Source organism: Argentina anserina, chromosome 6 (assembly GCF_933775445.1).
Source record: "Argentina anserina chromosome 6, drPotAnse1.1, whole genome shotgun sequence".
Classification (NCBI taxonomy): domain Eukaryota; kingdom Viridiplantae; phylum Streptophyta; class Magnoliopsida; order Rosales; family Rosaceae; genus Argentina; species Argentina anserina.
The window spans coordinates 1,134,750-1,157,428 of record NC_065877.1 but is presented as its reverse complement, the minus strand read 5'-3'; the positions used below and the strand labels follow the sequence as shown (position 1 = coordinate 1,157,428).

The 22,679-nt window shown below is 36.5% G+C and overlaps 4 protein-coding genes across 5 annotated transcripts; all 4 read right to left on the bottom strand.

Moving 5' to 3' along the window:
- Positions 1–6: 6 nt before the first annotated feature.
- LOC126797915 (40S ribosomal protein S15-4-like) lies at positions 7–2,071 on the bottom strand. The gene is made up of 4 exons (XM_050524678.1): positions 1,959–2,071; positions 1,683–1,831; positions 1,459–1,516; positions 7–422 (listed from the first exon to the last, which is right to left on the bottom strand). Exons 1-4 carry the CDS (start codon positions 1,959–1,961, stop codon positions 174–176), a joined length of 459 nt encoding a protein of 152 aa, XP_050380635.1. The 5' UTR covers positions 1,962–2,071; the 3' UTR covers positions 7–173.
- A 549-nt stretch (positions 2,072–2,620) lies between these two features.
- Positions 2,621–3,991, bottom strand: LOC126800465 (aspartic proteinase CDR1-like). The gene has a single exon (XM_050527831.1). The coding sequence runs from the start codon at positions 3,989–3,991 to the stop codon at positions 2,621–2,623; it is 1,371 nt and encodes a 456-aa protein (XP_050383788.1).
- Positions 3,992–7,385: 3,394 nt separating this feature from the next.
- Positions 7,386–10,512, bottom strand: LOC126800463 (aspartic proteinase CDR1-like). The gene is made up of 2 exons (XM_050527830.1): positions 9,185–10,512; positions 7,386–7,512 (listed from the first exon to the last, which is right to left on the bottom strand). The coding sequence occupies exons 1-2, from the start codon at positions 10,510–10,512 to the stop codon at positions 7,386–7,388; spliced, it is 1,455 nt and encodes a 484-aa protein (XP_050383787.1).
- Positions 10,513–12,213: 1,701 nt separating this feature from the next.
- On the bottom strand, positions 12,214–16,331 carry LOC126797904 (protein WVD2-like 1). Of its 2 annotated transcripts, none has more exons than XM_050524664.1 (7): positions 16,173–16,331; positions 14,080–14,596; positions 13,583–13,671; positions 13,402–13,495; positions 13,219–13,290; positions 12,964–13,074; positions 12,214–12,735 (listed from the first exon to the last, which is right to left on the bottom strand). In XM_050524664.1, the coding sequence occupies exons 2-7, from the start codon at positions 14,590–14,592 to the stop codon at positions 12,415–12,417; spliced, it is 1,200 nt and encodes a 399-aa protein (XP_050380621.1). In that variant the 5' UTR covers positions 14,593–14,596; positions 16,173–16,331; the 3' UTR covers positions 12,214–12,414. The 2 variants fall into 2 exon arrangements, with proteins under 2 accessions (XP_050380621.1, XP_050380622.1); XM_050524665.1 differs by having other exon boundaries at positions 12,214–12,720.
- Positions 16,332–22,679: the final 6,348 nt, after the last annotated feature.

Genomic DNA, 22,679 nt, shown 5'->3' with positions numbered 1-22,679 from the left:
AAGCAGAGTCACAAGTCATAAACTTGATTGCAAAAGAAATTAAGAACCTACAAACCCAATGGATTTTGTCATTGTTTACAAAATAATAAAACTTTCAGCAAAAATGTCAGACAGGAAATCCAAATCCATACTCAAATAAAGTCCTCCCAACACTCTGAACAATAGTGAACACTTCACTTGAGGGGAATGAACCTGGAGGAGTGGGTAGCACCAATACCAGGCCTTCCGTGCTTGACAGGCTTGTAACTGATGGAGAACTCAGCAAGATAATGGCTGATCATCTCAGGCTTGATCTCAACCTGGTTGAAGGTCTTGCCATTGTAGACTCCAATAATGCTACCAATCATTTCAGGAACAATGATCATGTTGCGAAGGTGAGTCCTGACGGGCTCTGGTTTCTCACCAGGTGGGGCCTCCCTTTTCTGTAACAAATGAACAGATAATGAAAGTGAAACAATGACACCCAAATATCAGCAAGTGACCAAAAACTTGCAATACATTACATAAAGAAAACAGACACTGAAGTATCAAGGTACTTCAATGAGAAAACAATCACAAGAAAAAGATTCAGAAAAGAAACAGGTCACCAAGTATTTCAGATTAACATGTTGACATGCGCATACAAGTTTAACCCAATAATCAAGCTCAAGAAAGGTATTAAAGCCATATTGGCAAAATGAAACCAGACTTCCGAGCAAAGGGAGACATGTTTAGAGGCAATCTTTCCTCAATATAAAAGGAGAGGATGCAATTCTATTAGATGCCTTTATTGCCTTACTATTTGACCAACATGTTATAACACTAGCAGATATACCAACAAGGGAAAACACAATTTAATCATGATGAACTGGACCAATTAATCATCTCACAAGTTTAGACTCCGAGTGACAGTGTCCAACTCCAAAAGACTGAAATTCACTTTCATAAAATCCAAACACAGAAACAAAAAGAAAATAAAGAAGAAATGTCAAACAATCTGATCCTCATCAAATTACTCAAGCAGTTCCACTACCACTTCCATTTGTAAGCAGATCCTTGAAAGAAATTCAATAGCAAAAAATGACCTACAATTTTACATTTTTTAAAATGAGAAATGATTGGAAACATTGTAAACTTGCATGAATGAACGATGTAATATCCCAAGATCATTTGGGCAAAACAAGTCACACAAATTGAATATTTCATAAAATGTGCCTCGAATATGAAGTACTTAAAATAAGCATCTACAGATACTCATAATTGAACAACTTGTACACATCCAAGTTTAAACTTCATCTAATCACTCAAGCCACAAAGTATCTAAAACAAGGAACCACCATAAAAATTAGCTTATGTTCCCCCAAACAAACAATGCATACTATCACCATCTCAAATTAAAAACCGTAACTCAACTCCCTAAAACCCAAGTAATCCAATTCCCAAAATGCACACACAAACAAGATATCAAGAAAATCTTACAGCTTTGCGCAGCTTCTTGATCAATGCCATTGGCTTCCTCTTCAAACCCCTCTGAAACCTAACCAACACAAACACACACACACAATCATCAGATCACAGCCAATACCAATTGCAATCGAAAACCACAATCATTCCAATCACAAACATCAACACTCACACATAAACACTCACTGAATCAAGCATTCAAACACATAAGAGATATAAATCTACAGAATCTCATATACCTTCTGCGAGCCCTAGCAGGGAAGAGCTTAACGAGCTCATCAGTGGACATGTCCAGAAGAGAATCCAAATCTACTCCTCTGAAGCTGAACTTCTTGAACGTCCTCTTCTTCGGCACTCCGGCCGCCGCCACGTCAGCTTCCACATCCGCCTGAAAATCCACAGAACCAATCACCTCGGTTTGTTTAAAAAAAAAAAAAGCAAATCAAAACGCAGAGCAAATTCAAAGCGTGGAATCGGAGAAAGCTTTGGGGTGAGAGAAGAGTTCAGAGCTTTACCATCGTCGGTGAAATCGAGGAGAGACGAAACCCTAATTCGCAGTAGAAGAGAGAAGCGGCGAGTGAGGAATCGAGGAGCTGTGCGGAAGTGAAATTAGGGTTTTGGTGTTTGGCTTTATATATGTGGTGACGATGGGATTAGATGGATCCGACCCGGCCCGTATTTAGTTTTAGATACTGGACTGTCGAAATAAAGATCAAAGTATCGGCCCAAGCTCATCTGGAACAAAATTAGGTCTAATCTGCATTTTCCTTAAACCGAACGGTTTTTTTTTTGGTTAATGAGAAATTTATAAAAAGGACTAAGTCTAACGAACACGACCCGCACATACGCTAGGCCGTTACTTGATGTGGTTACCGAGGGAAATGTTGCTTAGTACATATTTGCCTAAAGATTCGATAACATAAGATATCCAGAGTGCGTCTTCTTTTATAACACTTATAGAATTCTAATGAACCACTTGTATTGAAATTCGGCGATAAATAAAGATTAAAAAGCTCATGACTAGCGTTTGCCATTAGAAAGAATGCCACCAAAGTTGTCTGTAAGGACAAAATCGTGGTGAAAAATAACCTCAACTAGTCGAGTGAGAGAGAAAAAAAATACAAAAATACAAAAATTCGTACCACATGAATTGCTCTAGTTTTTTTTTTTTTTTGCATTAGTGATAGTTCAGGCTTGCGCAATTCATTGGCTTGAAAGATACCAATTTTTTATCCATATCGAAGCCAATCAGCATATTTGTTTGAAGATCACCTCCATATATACCAAACTCACTAAAATCTTTTCCGTCGACGGTATGTTTTGCCATTCCAAAGCAAAACACCTCAGGCTCGTCATTATACAATAATTGGTCTTGTGCCAACTGCAGCTTCCCACCACCCTCAAAATGTATAGCCACTGTTGGTAATTTTGGAAGCGTTTTGGATTTGAAGCAAAGATTACTTGTACTACTCGTCGGGTAATATTTAACGAATGACTGCAATTTGACCATCTTTTTAAGCTGAATTACTAGCCGGTCAAAAAATTCTTGAGGTAGACGAGTCACCGGTGTACCTGAGTCGACCATGAAGTTGCCCTTTTTAGGGAATTTTCCAGTTGAGTTATATGGAACAAAGTCATTTTCGATGGAAATTCCTTGCACAGTAACAAAGTAATTAACCTCTTCCGGGTCTGTATCAACCAAAGGTGTTGTCACTACCCCTTCCCCCAAAACTTCACTGCCTTTCCCGAAATATATGTTACTTACATCATCAACATCTTCACCCACCAAGCAATGTGAGAATCTTTTGCCTCCGACGTAGGGAGCTATTTGAGAAACAAATGACAACGGTCCACGGCCAAGTCCTATAACTCCCATCTCATTTCCAGTGTTGATAGTTTCATTATTCGAATACCCACAACCAAATATGATATCTTTTAAGGTTAAAATTTTACCTGTATTGGATGTTAAGGTAACTGTTTCTTTGGACAACACACCCGTCGTTGATGCTCCGTCTGCGTATGAAAAACTGTAGAGGCAAGGTCTCTTATCATTTTCTCTACAAAAATTTCGTGAATAGTCTTGTGGTTTGTAATGGCCGACGAGTCTACAATCCTTTGCACGACAATTGATGTTCTTATAAGTTGAGGATCTTCTCGGGTCAAAAACACCAAAATTGCTCTTGTAGCAAGCTTTACACTTTTGGCATTGCGTCCATAATAGATGGCTTCCTGTATCAGCCATTGCATAAATATCAAAAGGGGGGCTTCCCATTGAAAACTTCATTATGTGTGCGCCACTATTCGGATCAGTTCTCATTAGTGATCCAGGCGTATCTGAACCTATCAACCGTCGATATATCTTGGTTTTTTTGTGTTTGTCAAATGGTGAATTCCTTGAACTTTTTCTGATCAGATGAGCGTTGAAACCGCCGTTGTCATGGTTGATGTAGGTTGTTGCTGTAACACAGTAATATACAAGATGACATAATAAGAGGGTGATCACTACAAACATACAATTATGTTTGTGTAAAAGATAAAGGTTAGCCATCAAATAGAATTCCAGTAGTGATGAGAAGAACAGAAGTTGAATTAAGGCAAGATCACAATGGATTATAGAACTTCTTGATATTCAAAGATTTTTAATCTTTAAATATCAAAAAGTTATTTTGCCCCACGAAGATGCTGAAGTTTGAACCTTGAGACTTTTTTATCTAATGATGACCAACAATTAAATAGACATTGGTGAAGTTTGTGTTTACGGCTGAGAAGTCACAAGTCACACATGGAGATATGACCTTAAGTTGTGGTAGTCTGGTAGAAAATTTTTGTTTTTAGAAACAACTTGGAAGAGGACTCGGTCCGTGTTTTCTTGTATTATGAATTCATTTTCCAAATTTTGAGTTTTATATTAATTTCCAACTACATGTATGTTGATATAATATCTTCATTTTTTTTTGAAAATAAATTATGATGATATTATATGTCAAAACTGAAATGAAAGAAAGTTACATTTTTTTAGTACAAAGATAATACGATTTTATTCAGTAAGAGTACAAAGATAATACATTCATAATGACCGACAATAAGAATCATCACATCTAACCCTCCAAACCTAGAAACAACTAGGCTTACAAAGCCAAAAGATACACTTATCTTGAATATCATTTATAGTACCATTATTTTAATATCTAGCAAGACTCAGAAGATTGAATATGATACAATGTGAATGAACCCACTAATTCAACTTAATAGAAGGAGAATAGATGTTCTCCCCAACTAGTCTGACTTGACAATTGGTCATAAAAACTCATTCTAACCAAACCCAAAATAGAATGTTAGAAGACCCACTACTGAGTAGGGCCCAAGACTTGAGCTCATGCTCTCCTTGTTCGGGGATTTGCAATAAAATCATTAGACGACCAATCTGACCGTCGTCATTATCGAGGGAAGAAGGTCGGGTATAAGCGTCATCATTTGGCCAGTGAGCCTAAAAGCTCGTAGGCGGTCCGTGGGTAGCCCAGTCAAAGCCCGGGCCTATGGGTATAAGACCGGGTAGAGGCCAAAGATTCAAAGCCTCATCTCGGCCCGGCCCTAAAAAGCCCAATCAAAAGCCCGCCGAAAGCTCATTCATTTTTTTTAATTAATAATTTTATATGTATTTATTTGTTGTATATGTTAATTAGTTAAATTATTTTGTTATATTTCTTATCTTTTGTATTATATCTAGTTAAATAATTATCATATTCTATTTTTTCTTTATTTTTTTAATAAAAAAATATACATTACACATAAAAATAATGGACCCGGCCTGTTCAAAAAAGCCTGTAAAGCCCGGGCCATGGGTAGCCCGTGGGCCTCGGTTTTATTAATAAGCCCAACCCGGCTCGAAAAATTGAATTAAAAAATCGTCAAAACTCGGCTCGGCCCAACACGAACCCGGTGGTAGTAGGCCCGGCCCGACCCATTGCCGACCCTTAGTCAGGTACCTAGACCATCACCTCCACAAACAGATGAGCCGCCGTGAAAACCAATTGGGCTTCCCTTGTCATATCCGCTACACAACCTAAGGTCCCTTGACCAACAAAATCATGCAGAAATACAACTGATGAAATCAAGATCCCATCAGCCATGGTAGATTCAGTGTCACCTGCATCATCGACGCCATCAGCCGAGACCCGAAAGTGAATACCCAGATTTAGAGAGAACCGTTGAGCAAAGCCCAACCACATTTCTTCAATCTAGATGAGAGAAGGGAGGAAGATCTCATCCAATCGACAATGTATGGCCTTCGCACTACAACCCGAGCCGCCACGGGGAAATAGTTTTCTCGATCGAGAGAGAAAGAGAGAGACGACCATTTTTTTTTCAGAATTGAAAGAAAGTTACCTAGTTAAACTCGATCTATCCCACTATAGGGATATGAAATAAACGAACCAAGTAAAGACCAGTAGTTTTATGACCTGAATCTAAGAAATAATAATCTTAATGCTACAAACCATGTCTTAAATCCTAAATAAATAAATAATAATAATCCTAAAGTTCTGAACCTCAGGATTTGATCACAGGCCCCATGTACATGTACTCTTTAACTTGATCAATTATATATCACCAATCCATGAGTAATGCATCAGAATCTTCTCGTAATTTTGCCCACTTAAGCTATGTTTTGGTCTTCAATTATGCAGACTGAACACATAGAAGTTATAAGGTTATATAGTAGCTTTGACTATGAGCGGAGTTGTAAAATAGTAGCAATAACTGTAGCGGCGTAATAGCAATTAGCATTCTCTAGTCTAGATCGCCATATACTCTCCATTTGCTTTCCTGTCTATTTCTTTCTTGGACCTTCTTTCTTTTATCCATAATCCATGTATGTTAGTAGTTGAGAGTAAATTTATCGGAAAAAAATTTGAGAATTCATTGAAAATGGCCCTGACAAAGCAATTGTATGCCATCCTTTTATCTTCCTAGCTATTCATCATAATCAATCTTTTACGGGCGTTATTGGAGATTCTAGATTGAATTTATGACAAAATATTGGCACTCTTCATACTTATACAGGCTCAACAGTTTACTATTTCAAGTTTCAATTTCAACTGATCACTCTTTATACTTTTCAAATAAGAGCAATTTGGTCATTCCATCACCTCTCCATCCAATTTGGGTGTTAAATTTCATCCAATTTATGTTTGTCAACCAACAACTTAACACCCAAATTGGATGGAAAGATGATGGAGGAATTAGATTGCTCAATAACTTGAAAGAATAAATTATCGAGTTTGTGATAGTGTGAGGAGTGACTAGTATTTTGTTCTTGAATTTACAAGAGTTGAAGCAGACTTTTGAGACCCACGTCATTCGAACACAAACGTAAGGATATATAAACTCAAGGATAGTGCAATTGACTCGCTATATCTATCAATTTCCTTTACATCAAATTCCTAACAAATTTATATTCTCTGCATCAAGATCTTCTTTCGATTGAAGTTTGGAGAGCCATATATACAACCACATTTAGGACTCATCATGCTCATGGCTATTATATATATGTGTGTGTGTGTCACTTAATCCTAACCTTGTCTTAATCTTATTGATGCTGTCACAAGTTGTATCTTATAAACCTTACGGATTAATGAAGAACACGGAATTGTGAGGAGTTGCAGTGGCTGCTCGTGAATCTAACTTAACGATCGAGTCACTAACTGCACAAGCAAACTACAAATATGTTGAAGTTCAAAACCAATCAACATATATTCTGATGAGCAGTTCCGCAATAGTAGTAGTGGAAGAATGATATCTAAGTATATATTTTGAAGTTATACAATGAAATTAAAGGGACCCAACTAGGAAATACATATGAGAAAAAAAGAGAGCAAACCCTTATACATATGAAGTTATACAAAATTATACGACGTACGTATCAGTACTAACAGTTTAAGCAATCACTTGATGTTGAACTTTACGCAATTAGTTGGCTTGAAGGATACCGCGTTCTTATCCAAGTCAAAACCAACTAGAAAATCTATCTGCATAAGACCCCCAACATAACCTTGCTCTTTGTCATCCCCACTGAGTACAAAACAATAATTCCCGTCGTCAACTTCATCCGGAGTTATGTATAAAGAACACATACAAGTTATATGGTTATATAGTAGATTTGACAATGAGCGGAATTGTAAAACGGGTAATTAACTTTTTCCAAAAGATTAACAATAGCGGCAGAATAACAATCAGAGTTCTCTAGTCTAGATCGCCATAGATGATAGGTAACCTACTCTCCTTAGGAACATATGCTCTCCTGTCTATTTCTTCTTTTATCCATCTATTTTGGTAGTTTGAGATTCAATTTTTCCTGATTAAAAATTCATTGAAAACGGCCCCCTCCTCGCTACATGTATCCATGTCCTTTACATCAAATTCCTAACAAATTATTTTATCTGCATCAAGATCTTCTTCCGAAGTTTGGAGCCACACAGACAACCACATTTAGGACTCATCATGCTAATGACTATGTAGTATATATGTCAATTAGTCCTACTCCTAACCTTGTCCTAAACTTATTGATGATGTCACAACTCACAAGTTGTATCTTATAAACCTTACAAATTAATGCAGAACACTGAATTGTGAGGAGCTGTAGTGGCTACCCGTGAATCTAAACTTAACGATCGAGTCACTAATTGCACAAGCAAACTGCGAAAATGTAGAAGTTCAAAACCAATCAACATCAGGATTGATGTGCAGTTCCGGAATAGTAGTAGTGGAAGAATATGATATATGAGTATATATTTTGAAGTTACACAATGAAACGCCTTTGCACGTAGCATGGTTGTGTCCGATGAGTGCTGCGGTGTTGGAGAGGGCGGTCTTTTATTCAAAATTGACTCCGGGTATGATTTTTTTTAGTTTGTTTACAACGTATTCACAGCTGAGGAGATGAAATTACTTGTGGTTATGATTTGGTATAATTGGAGATAGAGGAACTTAGTGGTTCATGAAGGTGAGATTCGACCTCGGATGTTATTTATAATCAGTGTTTACTGATTTGGGAGGGTTTGTTGGCGTCTCAGGACTTGGGGGTGCACTGAGTAATTGTATGGGTGGGGGGAATGTTTCTGGATACCCTCTAAAGTGGCTCGGTGGTCTCCTCTAACTATTAATATTTGAAGCTTAATTGTGATGCTTCAGTGAGTTCAAATGGAAGTTGTTAGATTGGTAAATGGGAATGTGGAGGGCTCTATTATGCTAAAGTTGGTGTGTTAGTGGAAAAGCTTCGGCTATGGGTGTCCAAAGCATTTCTCATGATCCTGGCGGTATAAATGTTGTTGCTCATACTATTGCAACAATGGTAGCTCGTTTGGATGGACGTTTTATGTGGTTAGGGGTTGGGCCCGATTGTCTCGTGAAAGTCATCTCTAATGACCCGTAACTTCTTCTAGTTCTAGATGAGAAGTGAGTGAGACTTCTATGTCTTCGACCAAAATTTCCCGTGTTATGTAATCGTTCATTATTTATTAAAGTTCTTTCCATTCTCAAAAGAAAAAAGACTCAACTAGGAAACACAAACATAACATTGCCCTTAACAAAGCTATCACAACTCTTAACCATTAAGGAGGAGGGAGGGAGAGAGAGAGACCAAGCAAATACAAATGATCATTGACTCAATAAGTTGGTAAAAGGGGAGGATGAAGATGCAAAATTATACCACGTACGTATCAGTACTAACAGTTTCAGCAATCACTTGCTGTTGAACTCTACGCAATTAGTTGGTTTGAAGGATACCACGTTCTTATCCAAGTCAAAACCAACTAGAAAATCTATCTGCATAAGACCCCCAATAAAACCAATCTCTTTGTCATCCCCGTTCAGTATAAAACAATGCTTCCCGCCCTCTTCTGCATCCGGAGTTGATATAAATTCACCAATTAACGGCACCTTACCACCACCCTCATAATGAAAAGCCATTAGCGGAAAATTTACAGGCTGCGTGGTATTAAAGCACACGGATCGTAGCCCACTAGCCTTATCTAGTTTAACATATGATCCCAGTGGAACTGCCTTTTGTAGCTGAGTTACCATCTTATCAAAATAGCCTATTGGTAGCCGTGGATATGGTGTACCTGAGTCGATCAGAAAGTTACCTTTTCTCGCCGTTGTTCCGTTCGAGTCAAACGGAACAAAATCATCGCCGATGGACATTCCAGTTACTGTTACAAAATAACCAGTCTCGGCATCGACCAAAGGAACTGTCACCACCCCTTCGCCAGAAACTTCACTCCCGTTCCCGAAATAGATCTTACTCTCCAACTTAGGATCCGAGTTCAAACAATGAGAGAATCTCTTGCCTCCAACATAAGGAGCAATTTGAGAAACAAAAGACAAGGGGCCACGTCCAAGTCCTATAACTCCCATCTCATTTCCAGTGGTGGCAGTTTCATTATTGTTGTGGCCACACCCAAATACAATGTCTTTTAGCACTACGTCTTCACCTGTGCTGGATTTCAAGGAAATTGTTTCTTTGTCCAATGTACCTAATGTGACTGACTCGTCTGCATATGCGTAGCTGTAAAAGCATTTTGTTGTAGGTTTCTGTTTACATTCGTCTACAAGTTGTGGTACAAATTTTTTTCCGAGGAGTCTGCATTCCCTATGTCGACAAGTAATGTTCTTATGAGTTGATGACTTTCTTGGGTAAAAAACACCAAACTTGGTCGTGTAGCAAGCTTTGCATGGCTCGCATTGCGTCCATACTAGATCGCTGCCGGTATCAGCAATCGCATAAATATCAGTACCTGGAGTTCCCATTTTGATCTTCATAATCTGTGCAAAGCTCATCTGATCGACTGTTAGTGGTGCTTCGGGAACGTTTGGACCAATCAACCGTCGAGAATGTTTTCTGTTTTTGTGTTCCTGGAAAGGTGAATTCGGAGAGTTTTTCCGGATAAGTTGGGCACTGAATCCGCCATTGATATTGTTGACGATGCTTGTTGCTGTAACAGTGTAGCATATGAGATGTAAGAAAGAAAGAGTGATGACGGCTATGGTGGACGAAACACAAAAGGTAGCCATGAGATCGAGTTTAACTATAGACTATACGAATGAATAGGCAAAGTTGAATTTGAGGCAAAATCACGATGGATTTTGGAAACTTTTTAACATTCAAAGATTTTTGATCTTAAAATGTCAAAAAGCTTACTCCACTCCACGTACGCCCCCTTCTAATTGAACCTTGCCTTGAACCTTATGAAACTTTTCAGAGATCACAAATGTTTATATAGAGGCTTCAAGTATGTGTTCCCCGCTGGAAAAAAGACTATCTATTCTCAGATGTAACTTGGAATAGGGCATAGCTTCATTTTCGGAGTTCTTTTTTAAATTTTGTAATTAGATTTCAAAATATTCTTTCTTCAGAATTAGTTAATTATAAATTTGTTAAAAAGATACTAGCAACAAAGCATACACACTGGTTGTCCAATTAATCTTTTAACAAATATTTACCGGAGAAAAACATGGGTGAGTAGAGGAAAAAGTGGGAGTTTAGAAAGTTACATAGAGTAAAACTCACATTTACATAGGATTTGAGGAAGTTACAGAGATGTTTAAGGGAATAAATGTTTGAATTTATTTTTATATTATTTGTTTATTATTATTTTATCTTTTATTTATTTAAATATATTTCAATATAGTCTATAGTCTACGGAATAAATTTTCATTGGTATTTTGGTCGATAATTTAGTTGACAAAATGAGTTCTGATTATAATAGTATAGATTCTTAAGTGTTCATATAATAATGCAAGTATAGTTTATGCCTCATAAAAAAACCAGAAAGGTGGGCTTTATATTACCATAATCTATGAAATTGATCCTTTTTACCAAAATGTATACTCTTTTTCATTCTATTACAATCAGAAATATTATTGTATATAATTATAAAATGACATGTAGCCTTGATCGATCACAAGAGTCAATACAACATCTATAACAAAATTGGTATATCTTGTCAAGCTGAACAAACAGAAAAATCGGTAGTTTTTCTGGCAACCAAATTAAACAATCCAACTGTTACTGACTAATATATTTGTTTACATTTCACTTCCCATTTTCCCACAAGAAAGATTTATCCGTTCTTTCTACAGAACATAAACTTTTACATAAAATGAACAATTTATCAACAAATGAGTTGAAAGATTAAGTATTTACAGCAAAGTGGGTGACCTCATTGAACTTGAGAAGACTAGTGATTTCGAACAACCCCAAAACTCAGATATTTAGTGACTGATCATGAAACTTGATCAGTACGTTATTTACCACATCTGTCGACAACGCCCACAGCCCCAACGAATAGATTGATCATACCAATCATACACAACTTCTGGAATTGTTACTCTATCTACCATTCAGACTGAACAACTTTGAATCTTGAAATTAAGGGGTATTTCAATATAAACCCATTTTTTAGAACCTTATTTCAGAGAAACCCACCTCTGAAATTAATGGGATGTGTAGTAGCATAGAAAGATGGCAACATATATATTTTATACTCTTCTGTAATTTGGACGAGGGAACATGTGTATGGAAAGTTTAGGGTAAAAGGAAGTGAGATCCTTAGATACGTTTGCTATCACAGAGATTTCTGGTTCCCAGTTATCGGTTGAGATTCATACAGATTGCGGGAGCTGTGAGTAAAAAACATGAACTTTAGGCTCGTCGCACCACATCAATAAAAACAACACCTAGCTATAAGCAAGAATACTTCATCAGCCTGAATAAGCAAATTGAGTCCATGTCAGAATGGATTACTCATTTCATATATAACGCACAAGATATGTACCAGCACCAACTTACAAAACATATACAGAGAGTTCCCAATCACACAAACCACGTAAACAAGTCATTGTGGAGGAAAGAAAGCAAGCTATTTTTAGTACATCCAAATGTAAACCACGAAAAATGAAAGAAAAAAGTTGATATTAGAAAAAGCTTTCGAGTTCATGATTCAAACTGATGTCTACATTTCTTTTCTGGGTGAACTTAGGAGCTGCTTCCATTGTTTCTTCTACCTGTTTTGCTTGGTCTTTGACTTTGCTACCATTGCCAATACTATTACGTCTACTGTTTTGCACCTTACTTCTCGGAGGAGTGATACACTCTTTGTGGCCACCAACACTATGACGATGTGCTCTAGGGCAAACTCTTCCCTTTTCGTCATGAGATGAGTTGAGAGCATCACCAAAGCTCCTTCTCCTGCCTAGACTATTCAATTTTGGTGACTTGGGCTGCGTAAGTGGAAGCTGCCATAATATTAAAAAAAATATATATCACCTTAGGATAAAAATGGAGCTAGGCAGAGACTCACTCATGAATAATCTTACTAAGGAATTGCTACGGATGCTAGAATGCAACTAAATTAATACAAGTTGGTGACCTAACTCCATGAAAGCAGAGTGCTAAACACGGGCAACTCCAAGACGAACACAAAATATTTGCAATTATCCAACTTCTGAAGTTTGGCTACCTACCTTCTTGAGTGCAGCCTTAGGAGGAGGTGGCTCATAATAGAAATTAGGGACTGGCTTTGCTTTGATCACCAAGGACTTCCTCAGCTGCTTGATAGCCGCTTCTTGCTCTTCCTGAAAGTATCATGAAATAGTGAATATAAATTTTCACACAGATCTCATTGCATATGAAAATGAAATTTCACAAATACAACATATATCATCTACTACCCATTCACAAGGCACAATAATATAGACATATTAGAGGCAGTGATCTACCTTGGTCCTCGCTTCGTACTGCAGTTTCTCTGCCTCCAGAGCTTGCTGCTTTTCCTTTAACTTCGAGTAGTACTAAATGAAAGTAATCATAATTTAACAAGGATAGATGTAATAAGGTTGTGTTTAATACAAGCCATTCTACAGAAATATGCATCATAAAATGATTGAAATCTATGATAATACCTCGTTTCTTTTTTGTGCGCGTTCACTGCATTTGAAAGAAGGAGCTTGTCCAACTGTAACCTTGAATTTATTTGTTCTCATAGATGCAGCAGTGCTATAGTTGGTTAAGGTTATAAACGAAAGTAAACAAGTCGAAAACACCATCAAAGAAATTTAGATTTAACACATCAACAAAGGATACGAGGAAGTAAGGGACCAATCATCTTCGTCCACAGCATGCTTCTTAGTTTCAGGTTGTAGGCCATTTCGTGATGACTGAGGTGAATTTGGCTGGAGTGAAATGACAAAAAAATTCAGAGCAGGACTATTTGATAATATATAATAAAGATACAAACTCAAGCAGCAGCAGATCAAAACAAGACACCATTAAGCTCAGTCTCATGCTGCATTTTGAGCAAAAAGGAATGACATTTGGTTTCCGTAAAGTGTAAGGCGTTTTGATTTGCAATGGCATTCTTAAGAACTTATGAAAATATTTTATAAAATCTTTACTGGACCAATGATCTTACATTACTTTTCTTTAGAATTTCTTTTGCCCTTTACCGAAATCAACAGGTTTTTATTAAAGCCACTTGACAAGTCAATGTAATCAACTCTCATTTTCGTTACTGATAAGAGTATCAAACTGCCGGAGAAAGCCCAGTAAAAAAAATAAAGAAAATATATTCAGAAACTTACCTCTGAACTCTTAGTAGGTGAACCTACATTGGGAGTCTGTGAAGCCTTATTTGCATCGGGAGAAACTGCGGTGCTGGAGTTTTCTGAAGAGGCAAGTTCAGCCTTAGCAGTTTCTTCACATATACCAGCACTTTCAATCACCTGAACATTGGGATGAGGAACAGTCTGATTTGAATGGCCATTTGCAAATGCAGCAGAATTTGAATCTGTTGAGCTGGAATTTAAACTCTCACTTGACTTCTGAGTTCCAGGTTTCTCATTATTCTCCTTGGTCATGTCATCATCAAGAATCGTGCTCTGAACAGCCTGCATATCTTGCTTCTCAAGATCTTCCCCATCAGCTGCTTTCTCTTCATTAGAGTCCTTCACCTTGTGTTCCTTGGACTGGATCCTGCTGATTCTCTCTGAAATTTTGGGAGAGACATGGATTTTAGCAGTGGAAATTCTATTGTTACCCACTACAACACCATTGATTTTCTTCTCTTGATTCACACCAGTAATTTCCCTCCCCATGTCACTGCATGAAAAGACCGAAGGTTGAGCATAAAAAAAAACTTAGTGGATGGTACAATGAGTAATTATTCTGTGTACCCGCCACACCACGTGACACTGCCATGTAGTGTACTCAGCCAATCATATTACGTCATGGTATAATTAACATGCACGTGGTGAAAATGACAAAAGTTTATTTACATATAAGAACCAATCAGAAACAATCACAGTAAAAAATGAATCAATAACATTAAGGGGTACGTGGATATAATTAACATGCACGTGGATATGTGGCGTGTATATATAATAATTAGTTTATTACCAATACAAAAACCTCAAGTTGAGCTCTTTTCATAAGCTAAGAAAAAATTGGTAAGCCAACAGCCCAACACAAGTGACGTGTTCTATCTTCAATGCTGATTTCAAAATTTTCCATTATCAAATTCTTATTGCATTTTCATCACTATAATACAATGACAACGTCCAAAATTAAATGAACACATTTTTGAGCATATAGGCATCTCATTAATCATGTGACAATGCCAAATGCTTCTTATAGCAAAGATACACATCTCTTAATACCTAAAGCATGCGACTTTAGCATGTGCAGCATACTACAATAAAATTTCAGACCTGTAACATCACCAGTATACCAAGAAACACATGTCTACAAACCAAAAACATGATATACAAGGAAATAGCCTGTATGGAAACTGACTAGTGGGGGAGAAGATATCCAAGAGACAGAGAACGATACATTGAAGAAGACGGACAGCAGGGAAAATTAGTAAGTAGCCTTTCATGTTTGACATGAAGTTATGCGAAAAATTTAAAATCTTCACGGAAATTCCTGTTATGTTGACATTGAAGAATACAAAGATAAGGAAAAAGAATTAAGAATACCACGCAGAGGAATACAAAGATCCAAGGAAAATTCAAACAAAGGATGACAAATCAGTTCAGAAAGAAATGTGAGTAGCAGAATTAAGGAAAAACAACTACATCAATCTGTCATCTATCAAATACAATCACGTTTATTAAGAAATAATAGGAAATAGCACATGAAAATACAGGAACAAGTTTTCGCTCAATTGAAAATGGAATCATAACAAATTTCAGCTGAAACAAACACCATGAAAATAAGCAAAAAACATTAAAAAAAGTTGTAAGGGGATAAACACCATGTAAGCTCAAAGGCATGGAGGGTGGTTCAATTTGCAGGAAAATTATAGAGGAAAGTCAGAAATTTGATTCATCAAACAGATGTGAGCAAAAACCATGAACACAAAAAGGGATTTGCTTTCATTTGAAAGCTCGTTCACATTGACAGAAACACAAACAAAGAAGCAAGTCAATAGCTCAAACTCTGAACCACAGATGAAACAAAGAACCAGTCAACAGCCACCATTAGCAAAACAGAGATATACCCATTAAAGAAAGCTCAAAAGCAGCAAGAAACACCCTGAAAGCTCCAAGCTTTGCATTAGGAAAAAAAATATGAGAGCTGAAATTGAAAGCTGAAAAACAAAACCAACAATGCAGAAATCCCAAAAGCAAAGACAGAACAGAACACCAGATAATGTTTTAGGGATTTCTCTTACGTGTTTCTATTTCCCGATCTGACAAGATCTCCAATCTCTCTCTATCTGTGTCTCTGAAATCTCTCTTCTTCTTCTTCTGTTCTGAGAGAAGGGTCTAAATTCTCATACTATAATTATTTGGAGTTTTGGTTTTTGTGCTCCCTTGTTTGGCTATATATATAGAGACTGCTCTTCTTTTACGGTCCAAAACGCCGTTTTGTGAAATGTGTGTTTTGGTAACGGTGCTTGAAAACCAGTGGGAAATATGAGAGTGACGTTTAAATGGAAGTTTTTCTGTTTTAGGGGGTTGGTGACCATAAAATAGAGAGAGAGAGAGAGAGAGAGAGAGGGAATAACAGAAAGTTTGGTTTTGGGTATTCAAAGCCATCCATTACTTTTAGCACTAAGTCCTCCTTTGAAATTACGTGTTGTGATTTGTGAAGAATGAAAGATGGAATCTTTTTAGGTTGTTTTGAGGAAGACTTATATAAAGTTGTGGAATTTATGGGAAGGTGGATGTGGTAGCTAATTGAAGATACCTACTTGATTCAATTTCACTAGAATTTAGTGCAAGAATCTTTTTTTTTAAAGATTAATGCAAGAATCTTATTTGATGTATAAAGTCTTATTTGATGTATAAAGTGATTTGGATGGAATGTTGAGCTACATCGAAGTAATCAGGTATTTAGAAATCAATGTACAATATTAACAATTTACAATACAGTTTTATCTGTGTAATTTAGTTGAGTGCATTTCATCTAAACTTAAAAGTATTTCATGTTATTATACGTATTGTTCAAACGTGATGTCAAAAGTTTCCAATTTTGATGTTACAGCTTCCTTGAAATTGATCATTTTAGTTTTCATGATAAGACTTATAAACATCTATATCAAAACTCTCTGCACTAAAAGTATATCTTATTTATATATAAAGTGATAAGTTTGAAACTCGTTAAAGTCGTGTGAAGTATTGACGCTGAATATCATCTATATTAGAAAATGGTAACTCAAATACGGTAAAAGAGATTAATGGATTAAAGTCATTAGATGAATGGAGATAAAAGGACGGTGGTGACTGATGAGTAGACAAGGATAGGATAAGATAATGTCTGCTAAAATTACCCTTTCTTGCAACTCCGTTACAAACACACTACAAAGAGACAGAAGGGGACAGCTCTGAATTATTTAGTTAATTTCATAACGGTTGGTTGTGTGAAACGTGTGGGGAGAGGCGAAATGAGCACAACGTCATTGAACGTTCAACGTTACGTGGTGGTGGGAACGTGGAATCTCGTTTGACTAACTCTTTCCGTCTCAATGACGGACCTCTGATCTCTCTCTCTCTCTCTCTCTCTCTCTCTCTCTTCTCTCTCTCTCTCTCTCTCTCTCTCTCTCTCTCTCTCTCAATTTTGTTAATTAGGATTTTGCTAAATTCGTGGGATCACTATCAAACGTGTTACAGTGACCTCATCTTGTATTTTTCTATAGTTTCCCAATTACATTATACATTTTCGTCATCTCAAATGTTTCATGACCCTGATCCATCAGATAGTTCTTTGTTTCAATTCCACTGTATTTATGTTTTTCTTGCGTGCATGATTTCCGACTTCTAAATTAATCTTTACGTACTCTAAGCTTTAAAATTGTAGATTATTATGTTTTAAATCATGTATACGGAAATGTTTACTTATACGTAATTAAACGAATTAATGATTTCAATTCAGTGTTCAATATGAATTGAAATACAAGTAGATATATACACATAAGACTGGGAGGAAGAGCTCTTAGGAACTTTAGTAAAGCGAAGTTGATGTTAATGTGACCAAGTTGCGGTCCAGTGCCATGCCCATTCTTTAAACGATTTTGTCTACAATAGTACAATAGATATATGTTTACAAGTTAAGATATGGTCTCCTAGTAGTTTGTAGTTTTGTACACATGCATGCATGCATGTACGTATGTAGGTGCGTATTAGGTAGCATGATTATCATCAAAGCTTCACTTTAGGCTGAAATATATATCTTAATTGTTAGGGTTATCTTCAATCACATGCATCCTTGATCGTTTCATATATATCTCCAAATCATTTCGATCTGTTGAACTATTAAATATGCCAATGAAACTCAATCTTACGTATAAATTTTATTAGAGAGCCTCATAATTAATTTACATAGGAGGAGCATTGGCCGGAGGAAGACCACACGATAGAACGTAAGTGAAGCGGTTGAGTCATAACTCGTAACAGGCCGGTATCATACAATGCAAAGGGGCAAAGATCGATACTAAGCGGTAATGACCAGCTCTGTGAGAGCAGATGAAGACATTGATAGCTAGAGTTCATTATTTACTGCATGTACAGTTTCATGCATGATCAATTCGACTATACGGACATCCGTTAGTAAACCCAAGGATCCCCGTGAAATATTAACTGCAAGAACTAGCTAGCTACTTCATATGCCTCACATGAAACTTCTGATATCGATCGATCATCGACCGCGAGGCTGCAGGGAGCTACTAATCGAGCAAGCTGGTGCAGTTGTAATAACATCTGTACTAGTACGTGTACGTATATGCAGATGCATGCCTAGCTACCACGCACGTACTATTGACCTATTGTTCTGTACATAATAACTAGTTTAACTATGCATTATATTCGTTGATTTAATCTTAATCTGAGTCGTCAGGAATAAGCCTTGCTTCTGGTCATGAGTACAGTATAAACATGCGTCTGCAACTCGATCTGCATACTTGGCTTTAAGCAAAGATAAGAGGTCGATTTCGAAGGATTACAGATTTGCTTTCTTGTGCGACCGAGTGTGTGTGTTTGTGTGTTTCTTTTCCGTGGACTAAAGACTTTTTGTGCTTATTTTCAAATTCAAGGCAGGTACTTGTTGGTGCTGCTTCTCTCTGCTACTTTAAACTGTCATCAAATTTCCGCACATGCATTGTGATCATAGGTTGGCCCTTCTTGTCCCAGCTCAAATTCAACCCGCCAATTTCATTTGAATTTATTCAAAGTATATATGATATACCTATATATACTTTGGGTCGAGTTAATTAGCTAATTAGTAAGAGATCGATGAAATAAGAAAATCGATCAGGTATGTCATTTAGATTACGATCATAATCTATATGCCATTTGGTCCATTACGCATTATATATCCTAGCTTGGAAGGCTTTCGAAGAAAGAGAGTCATGAGTGACGACTCGGTGGAATTGTGTATGACCTTCCAAGGGGACATGTTTTGTTCTGTCTCTTTGCATTATTGCATTATTAGGATTTGAGGAATAGGAGGACCAACAATAATACCACATGATCATTTTCTTTTTACAGATTTAAAAATAGTACCAACAAAAATTAAGCCTTCTAATTGGCTATATGATCACTTAGTTAGACCAAATATGAATATGTGATGTGTTTGATATAGATTCATAACTATTATAAGAGGATCATCACCAACAACTGAGGCTAGCTGCCATCCTTGTGTTTAAGGAATCTTTGGATCGAAATGGCTATATATAATACTCCGTATATTCCTTTCATATCAACTGAGCGTTTAACTTGACCTTTGAATATTCCGCTTACTTTAGTTTCGAAGGCTCGCGACAATTTCAAAAAGCTTATTTGGTTGTCTGTCGATCTCTTTAGAAAAATTCTGCAAACATAGTGTTAAATTAAAACAATAATTGTACATACCAGATTTTGTTGGCTACAACGTTGCTTCTTGAAGCTTTTAAGCAATTTCTCATGGTTAATGTTTATATCAGACGAAGAATACGTCAACTTTTGAGGCCTTAAGATTATATAGAGTGTCTAGCTATATTTTATGAAACTTACATAAGTTTACAAACTTCTCACTCTTTACAGGAGCCGGATCTTTCTTAACTGCTTTATAGACGTCTTTGATTATGAGATTAAGCAATTACTTAAATTGAGTTGAATTCTACGAGTAGAGGGTACGTTGGTACAATATCATCTTTGATAGTACTCGATCTTCATATAGATTGGGGATCTATATCAGCTGCACATTATTACCGGCTAAATATGGTCCTAGTGCAAAGAAATGTACGTGAATATGGGAGAAGTTACATCAATGCATATGAATGAATCCCTTAAACGTTCTTATCGGCATATATTGGTCTTGATTAGGACAGTAAGTAGGATCGAGTCGCTCGTGTTCGACTCGTATTCGGCTCATTTTTAACTTGTTTGGCTCGAGCTCGTAAAGTTAAATGAGCCGAGTTTGACCTCAATATTTAGCCCGACCTTGAAAATGAGCTGAGCTTGAACAACAAGTATTCAGCCTGTTCGACTCGTTTAGCTCGCGAGCTAGCTCAGACTTGTTAAAAGTTCGGTTTGTTTATTAATTAAGTTTAACTTATTAACTTTTATAGTACATATAAAATATAATTGTTATGTAAGAAATAATATTAAAAATATAATATTAGTTCGAAAGAGCTGAAATGTTTATTTTCATAATAATTAGTTAAAGATTTTAAGTTGTATAACGAGTTTGATTTGTTATTTTTAGTTTATTACAAATAAAAGAGATTTTGTATGATGCAATGACATTATATTTTGAATTTTCTTTTTAATTTCTAAATTTTAAAATTTTATTTTTGTATGATTCAAACCAACTCGATTCAAGTTTAATCTCATCTAATAAAATGAGTCGGCCTGAGCCTAGTTCGAGCTTTCTCAAGCCGAGCCGAGCTTGAACATGAAGCACAAAAATCAAATTTTGGCCCGATTCGAGTTCGATCGAATGAAAACGAGTCAAACATGAACAACCTAGTATTTAGTTCGACTCGGCTCATTTACACCCCTAATCTTGATTGATCAAATTAATACGACTTGAATTTTTTTAGGCCGGGGTTAGTTTTTTTAAGTTGGAACTGTGTAAAGGGTACCGGTACCGTGGAGTGCTAAAAGTGTATCATATATATATTAAAGTTATATCGAATAAATTATAACAATGCCTAGTAAAAGTGGCCTCTATTTTTATGGATCAACATTCAACCTGCCGGCTTCGATCATTTACTTTTGGGAGTCTGAAGCTTTCATAATTTAGTGCAAACCAGCTTATTGATCAAAGTTAACTCGCTTTGATCACGTACTTTCCAGTATCATACTTGTAATAATAGTGTCTATTTCTTTAAGGTCTTCCATTCACATAGAAGTCTTTATGGGATCGATGAATGTCGTGAGAGCTAGGCTTAATATATTGACAAAGTTTGTGTGCGAATTGACTTTGTCTAGTTTGAAAGTTGAAACTATAGTAGCAGAAAAAGATTGGCTTTCACCAAAATCGTTGATGGTCAGATGGTGGATACTAATTTGTCAAATCGGTACTAATCTGTTCGAAGAAACAAAGACAATTAGATATAGGTTAATTGGATGCACTATAGTCAGCTTGTATATATGATGTGCATTTGGTTTGTCTGTTATCGTGGGGGTTGGCTTAGTTAGCACCATAAATATTCTTAATTACAAGTATGATCGAGCTCTTCTTAGCTCCTATATATTTTCAGATTTAACTTAGGAATCCTAAACATGCATAGATGAGTTAACGCTTATACTAATAGATGTCACAATATCATTCATTACAAAGAAACGAAAATAATACAAATTAAGGAGATGAATCGGAGATTGTACGTATTTACCTTCAATTTTAGCTCCTCTATCGGTGTCCTAATACAGATATAGATGATGATCGATCAATTTCTCACAGCTAGCCTCTTAACATTGTGTGCCGAATGAACAAACCAGAGCACACTTCGTACTGATAACTGATGGTGTGAGGTAATTAAAGAGCTCCACGCATGTCTGTTAGAAGTTAACCCATATGATAGCAGGCAGTGATAGCAAGCAGTCTAGCACACAAGTGCTGCAGTAAATTAAGGAGATCATCAATAACAAAATAATGGCAGTGGAACTAGCTTCGTCAACACCATTGATCGATGATAAAATTGTACAAATGCTACCCATGCCACTTAAACATATTTTAACGATTCCTTAAAAAAAAAACATACCAATCGGTGCTTAATGTACAGTAACCTGATGACCCCGATAGATCGATCAAGACACTTCCAAAGAAATTAGATTATGAGTATATATATGGAACTTGTTAGTTCCCAATTTTGTCCGTCTAAATCAACCATTAAGTGGTTATTTGACTTATTTCTAATCTCTTCCTCCTGTACGTCTAATCTTTTTCTCTCCCACAATTAGTGACAATTCTATGTTACACCGTTGTATGCGTGTTGCGGCTCTAATCTACCACAAACACACCCCACATGTATTTTAAGACGGTCATCTATTCATCATCTGATTGAGTATATATAGTATGCAACACTGCACAACATCCCCACAATTAGTATCAACTTGATTAATTAGGAATCATATATATATATATATAATAAAGTAATTAAAATGGAAGTAATACTAGTCAAGATTGTCAGTCCTCATCCATGTATATTTATACAGAGACCGGAGATCGACTACTCAACCCTGCACTAGTGATTAGT

What these genes read in the sequence shown, in the direction of transcription:
- LOC126800463 (XM_050527830.1), bottom strand. Translation starts at nt 10,512, where the DNA reads ATGGCTACCTTTTGTGTTTCGTCCACCATAGCCGTCATCACTCTTTCT. An exon ending in TGCGTAGAGTTCAACAGCAA is followed by an intron (nt 7,513 to 9,184) that starts GTGATTGCTGAA and finishes TTTTGTACTCAG; the next exon opens with TGGGGATGACAAAGAGCAAG.
- LOC126797904 (XM_050524664.1), bottom strand. Translation starts at nt 14,592, where the DNA reads ATGGGGAGGGAAATTACTGGTGTGAATCAAGAGAAGAAAATCAATGGT. An exon ending in CACCTACTAAGAGTTCAGAG is followed by an intron (nt 13,672 to 14,079) that starts GTAAGTTTCTGA and finishes ATTTCACTCCAG; the next exon opens with CCAAATTCACCTCAGTCATC. An exon ending in AGTACGAAGCGAGGACCAAG is followed by an intron (nt 13,075 to 13,218) that starts GTAGATCACTGC and finishes TGATACTTTCAG; the next exon opens with GAAGAGCAAGAAGCGGCTAT.
- LOC126797915 (XM_050524678.1), bottom strand. An exon ending in CCTGCTAGGGCTCGCAGAAG is followed by an intron (nt 1,517 to 1,682) that starts GTATATGAGATT and finishes TGTGTTGGTTAG; the next exon opens with GTTTCAGAGGGGTTTGAAGA. An exon ending in TCAAGAAGCTGCGCAAAGCT is followed by an intron (nt 423 to 1,458) that starts GTAAGATTTTCT and finishes CATTTGTTACAG; the next exon opens with AAAAGGGAGGCCCCACCTGG.
- LOC126800465 (XM_050527831.1), bottom strand. Translation starts at nt 3,991, where the DNA reads ATGGCTAACCTTTATCTTTTACACAAACATAATTGTATGTTTGTAGTG.